At 41.9% G+C, this 6,133-nt stretch overlaps 1 protein-coding gene across 1 annotated transcript; it reads left to right on the top strand.

Annotated features, from left to right (window-relative positions):
- The first annotated feature begins 335 nt into the window (after positions 1 to 335).
- Positions 336 to 5,684, top strand: LOC121922997 (zinc finger protein OZF-like). The gene is made up of 2 exons (XM_042453051.1): positions 336 to 531; positions 2,053 to 5,684. Exons 1-2 carry the CDS (start codon positions 351 to 353, stop codon positions 3,234 to 3,236), a joined length of 1,365 nt encoding a protein of 454 aa, XP_042308985.1. The 5' UTR covers positions 336 to 350; the 3' UTR covers positions 3,237 to 5,684.
- Positions 5,685 to 6,133: the final 449 nt, after the last annotated feature.

The following is a 6,133-nucleotide window of genomic DNA, read 5'->3' on the forward strand; positions in this document are numbered from 1 at the left end:
CCAGCGACACAGAGGAGAAAGGGGCCAAGTGGCCCCTTTCTCCTCCTCCCCGCCGCCACCGGGTGTCCTTGGGGCTTGAAGACCCAAGGACACCCCTTTCCAGGCCCCGGGGAAGCAGCCTGGAAAGTGGCAGATCAGGGCCTCGGAGGCTGCCGGTCTGGCAGTTGAGGTCCTGATCTGGCGGGGAAAGGAGCGCCTACAGACCGCCCCAAACGGGCGGTCTGTAACGTGCCTTAGATCATCAAGGACTCATCCTTCAAGATGTAGGGAGTTAAGGAAAAGAGATGGGAGAATATTCAAACATGTTCCAGTCTGTTGGTATTCTGATCAAATAATATTTGGGATGCACTATGTGTTTTCCTCCCCTTTTGCTTAGTCACTGTCTGGATGAGGGCTATTTTCTATTGCAGGTGACCTTTGGGGATGTTGCTGTGTACTTCACAGAGGAAGAATGGGAACTGTTGGATCAGAACCAGAGATTTTTGTACAACGGGGTGATGATGGAAAACTATAAGAATGTGTCATACCTGGGTAAGGAATTTGGACCCATTGCCCTTCTTACAGAGATGGGAAGGTCCTTTCATACTACATTGTCATAGCACCATAATTCCACTTTAATTGTCAAGGCAACATCATGTGGAATCTTGGAATTTGTAGTTTAGTGAGGCACTAGAGCTCTCTATTTGAGGATTCTAAATACTCATTCCAAAATTGCCAATCCTAGGATTTCATAGGAAAGAACCATGGCAGTTAATGTTCGTTGCTCTCAAACGTTCTTAAACACATCCCAGAGCAAGTTCACTGAGCTTTTGCCCCCTCTTAACCTTTCCAGGCTCTGGACAGGCTTCCAATTTCCTCTTGAAAAAACAGCTTCCAGCTGAAGAGTGGCAAAACTGCCTCCACCTCCTCCTCACAATGTTAGGGGATATTAAGGAGCAAAACATTATTTCATTTTTTCCAGCTGGTATAATGGGGAGTGCCCTCTGGGTTCCTCCCGATTCATCAAAATTGGGGCCCACCTCCAAGCCCCTTTCACAGCCTTTCCTATTGATTTATTTGTATATTTATTATCCCTTTTCACCAAATGGGCCTCAAGGTGTCTCTTTCTTGCATCACACTCTGTGTATATCTGAGAGTGCGTGGGTCAGAGAGAGACAGAGAGAGACAATGTGTAAAATAGAATGGCAGGGAATAGATGCTGAAGATGAAATGCTGAAGCACTGCAGATGAGCATGAGGGCAGGTGGGAAGGTTGGTGAATGGAGGGAGGAATGGAAGGCAGTGAGAAATGGGAGGTGGGAGGGGAGAGCAAGAGCAAAAAAAAAGGCAGTGTAGCTATGTGCGGACAGGAAGGTACCTCTGGGGAAAGTCAGTAAAAGGGCCAGGATAGGTGCCTCAGGTATTGTGAGGCAGCTGTGAACCTGACAAAATTTAACAACTGGTTTGAATGAATTGGTACCAACTGGCTCAGGACCTTGATTTCAGACATATTAAGGGATTCCATTTAGCAAATATCTATGAAGGAAAGGAAAGAGCACATAGAAGATTTTTCTCTGAAAGGAGATAGGAAGAAAATCAACTCCTTTGAGATGTGGTACTGGAGAAAAGTGTTTAGGATGCCATGGATGGCCAAAAACAAACAAACAAATGGGGCCTAGAGCAGATGAAGCCTGAACTCTCCCTGGTAGCCAAGATTACAAAACTGAGGCTGTCATATTTTGGCCACATCATGAGAAGGCATGACTCACTAGAGAAGACAATAATGATAGGGAAAGAAAAAGGTAACAGATAAAATAGAAAATCTGCATGCCAGATGTTTAGAGTCAATTAAGAATGCCACAGGCCTGAATTTACAGCACCTAAGCAGAGCAGTTGGGGACAGGAGGTTATCGGGATGTCTCATACAGAAACTCACCATGAGTTGTGGTTGATTTGAGGGCAGTTAACAACAAATGTATGTTCCTCCTTGAGCTTGCTTACCCCATTATTGCTTCCAGAGGCCCTTGCTCTCTTAATACTGCGAATCAGTCTTCTCTGTCCTTCTTCTCTTTAGGAGACCATGTAATGCTTCCAACAATCTACACAGGAGAGAAACCATACAAATGCCAGCAGTATGGCAATTTTTTTTGTGAGAAGCAAGCCCTTGTGAAACATCAGAGAGCCCAAACAAAAGATAAACCATACCAATGCCTGCAGTGCGGGAAATATTTTGCTTCTAAGTCATTTATTGTTATGCACCAGAGAGTCCACACAGGAGAGAAACCATACAAATGCCAGGAGTGTGGAAAATGTTTTGCTTACAAGTCAGCCCTTGTCACTCATCAGAGAGTCCATACAGGAGAGAAACCATATAGATGCCAGGAATGTGGAAAATGTTTTGCTGACAAGTCTTCCCTTGCGAAGCATCACAGAGTCCACGCAGCAGAGAAACCATACAAATGCCAGCAATGTGGGAAATGTTTTGCTTGCGAGTCATTTCTTGTGAAGCATCAGACAGTCCACACAGTAGAGAAACCATACCAATGCCAGCAGTGTGGAAAATGTTTTTCTCACAAGTCAACCCTTGTGAAACATCAAATAGTCCACACAGAAGAGACACCATACAAATGCCATCAGTGTGGGAAATGTTTTGCTTACAGGTCAGACTTTATCACTCATCAGAGAGTCCACACAGGTGAGAAACCATTCCAGTGCCGGCACTGCGAAAAATGCTTTGCTCGCAGTTCGGACTGCGAGATTCATCAAAGAGTCCACACAGGAGAAAAACCTTTCAAATGCCAGGAGTGTGGGAAATGTTTTGCTTGCAAGTCATTCCTTGTAACACATCAGAGAATCCACACAGGAGAGAAACCATACAAATGCCAACACTGTTGTAAGTGTTTTGCTGACAAGTCTTCCTTTGTGAAGCATCAGAGAGTCCACACAGGAGAAAAACCGTACAACTGCCAGCACTGTGGGAAATGTTTTGCTGACAAGTCTTCCCTTGTGAAGCATCAGAGAGTCCACACAGGAGAGAAACCATACAAATGCCTGCAGTGTGAGAAATGTTTTGCATACAAGTCAGTCCTTGTGAAGCATCAGAGAGTCCACACAGGAGAGAAACCGTACAAATGCCAGCAGTTTGATGAATGTATTTCTCACAAATCAGCCCTAGTAATTCATAACAGTCCACACAGGAATGAAACCATACAAATCCCAGCCATGTGGGAAATGTTTTGCTTGCAAATCACACCTTAAAAAAACACCAGAATCCACAAAGGAGAAAAAACATACAAATGCCAGCACTGTGGTTAATGTTTTACTTACAAGTCTGCCCTTGCAAATCATCGGAGTCCACACAGGAGAGCAAACACTGTGGATTTATTTTTACAGAGAAGTCATATATTGTTATTCATCAAAGTTCACACAACAGAAACCATAGAAATGCCAGCAGTATAGAAAGTTTTCCTTGCAGTTCACACCTGATGAGTTTGATAACTCATACATCATAAGTCATCAAGTCTTCTTGAATTTTGATCATAATATCCCAGAGGACAAGATCAAAATTCAAGAAGTCCTGAATAGATTAGTAAGCTGAGTCGAAGCTAACAAAATGAATTTCGTCATGTAGAAGTGTAAGGTACTACACTTAGGGCAGAAAAATGAAATGCATGGATATAGGATGGGGGACACCTGGATTAGTGAGACAGGGGTTGGACTGGATGGCTCTTGTGGTCTCTTCCAACTCTGATTCTATGAAATACCAGCAATGTGAAAAAATTACAAACTATAAAATACCAGTAGTGTGAAAAAAAATTAGCTCAAAAACCAGCCCTTGTGACTCATTAGTGAATCAATACAAGAGGGGAAAAACCATACAAATGACAGCAGTGAGGGGAATGTTTTTCTGACAAGTCTACTCTTGTGACTGATCAGAAAATCCACACAGCAGAGAAACCATAAAACTGCTGAAAGTGTGGGAAATGTTTTCCTCTGGATTTAACCCTTTTGAGCATCAAAAAGTTCACACTGGAGATAAAATGAACATGTGAAATACTTTTTGTTTGGAGTGACAGTACTTCTAGATTCTGCTTTACAAATCTATTACTGTATAATCCCTTTTGATGGTATTTTTTTCAAATCATGTGATTTGAAAATATCTTGCGGTTATATGTTAATTCAATTAACCTTGGAATTATTTGGAGTATTTTGTTTTCTTGGCAGGCCATCCAATAGCTAAGACACATAGCATCAATTATGGAGGATCTGTTTTATTAATGAGGTACTCCCCAACTCATCACATTCTGACCATGGCTGCATCCATACTGCAGAAATAATCCAGTTTGACACCATTTTATCTGCTGAGGCTGAGTTCTATGGAATTTCCATTTTTGTGAGATATTTAGCCTTCTCTGTCAGAGAGCTCTGGTACCACAGTAAGCTACAAGTTTCATAGTCCATACCTTTGAGCTATAGCAGTTAAAATGATGTCAGTGTATATTTTGGTGTGGTTGGATTATTTCTGCAGTGTGGATGCAGTCCAAGACGATAGGTTGTGTGGTCATATAACCTGAGGGGGAATTTCTTTCCCCTTTCTCCCTTTGTTGACACATGATGTCTACTGACTACCATGTTAAATGGTGACATTTTCCTGTCCTCAGGACCTAAACATGAAGCAGAAAAATCCTGTTTTTTTGTAATTTATTATTATTATTATTATTATTAATGTTTATTTATATAGCGCCATAAATTTGCATGGCACTTTGCAGGCATCATCAAAACAGCATATAATCTGCCAATGGCAGACAATCTAAAAGTCATAAAATATAAACTATACAAAATTAAGCAAGTTATGCAACTAAAATACAAAACTGTGAAAACATAATACATATAGTGAAATCTAAATTATAAAACAATATTAAGCTAGAGTACCAAATGTTTCTGAGAACAAGAAATTTTTTAATCCAGATTTAAAGCTAAATAGAGAAGAGATCGTCCGCAGATGTTTAGGGAGGTGGTTTCAGGAGTATGATGCAACAAATGAAAAGAATGAACCGAGTCAAGGAAGAAGAAATCCTTGGCTGGGTAAGAAACCCCGAGCTCCTGGACCACAAATCTCGAACAGGATGATAAGATGAAATAAGGACTGACAGATAAGGGGGAGCTAGGTTGTGTAAAGCTTTAAACGTTAAGAGAAGAAACTTGTGCCGAATCCTAAAAGGAATGGGTAACCATTGTAGAGATGCTAGAAGTGGAGTGACGTGATCAAAGCAATGAGCTAAAAAAATAACCTTAGCAGCAGAATGTTGAATGGAAATCAGAGGACTAAGGTGGAAGTGGAAGCCCCATCAAAAGAAGATTGCAGCAGTCAAGGCGGGAGTTAACTAGGGTATGAACTGAGGTCTTAGCAGTAGAAGCCGATAGAAAAGGTCTAATTTTAGCAATATTACGGTGCACCCTTTTTTACGTGGGGGATCTGTTTCGGACCCCCCTGCGTAAAAAATCCCACGTATGCTCGAGCCCCATTGAAAGTAATGGTGCTCGTGCATGGTGGCGCAGCAGGTTCGTGCCATGGGTGTGTGCCCCATTACTTTTGATGGGACACGCCACTTGCGCCCTGTGTGCTCCCGTGTGGCTTTCTACATATGCTATAAGCCACATATAGTGTGTCCGTGTATGACGCAGGCACACTGCATAAAGAAAACATTGGTATGACCTGGCTAGAAAGGACAAAGAAGAAGAATATTTTAAAAAGTCAAGGCTATGTGCTTCCTTCACAGGATGAATGGCAACATTATTGACTGGTAGAAAATGTATATTGTAAAGTAGGTTTTGGAGGAAATATTAGTAATTCTGTCTTAGCCGTGTTAGGTTTTAGACGCCGATGAAGCATCCATGATGAGATAAGTGAGAGACATAATGTAGCATGTTGTTCAATATCAGAAGAAAGTTCTGGAGTAGGAAAATATAACTGTGTCATTGGCATAAAGATGATATTTTTTGCCCTTTGTACTTGTGGCCAGTGCTCCGGTTTAGGCTCTGGTCATGCAGGGGGCCTGTCTTGGTCAGCAGATACGCATCTAATCAGGCATTCTTGTTTTTGCTATTTTCTCCAGCCTAGGAGCCTCTGCATATTCATAGTATCTGTGCACATC

Source organism: Sceloporus undulatus, chromosome 2 (genome assembly GCF_019175285.1).
Source record: "Sceloporus undulatus isolate JIND9_A2432 ecotype Alabama chromosome 2, SceUnd_v1.1, whole genome shotgun sequence".
Taxonomy (NCBI): domain Eukaryota; kingdom Metazoa; phylum Chordata; class Lepidosauria; order Squamata; family Phrynosomatidae; genus Sceloporus; species Sceloporus undulatus.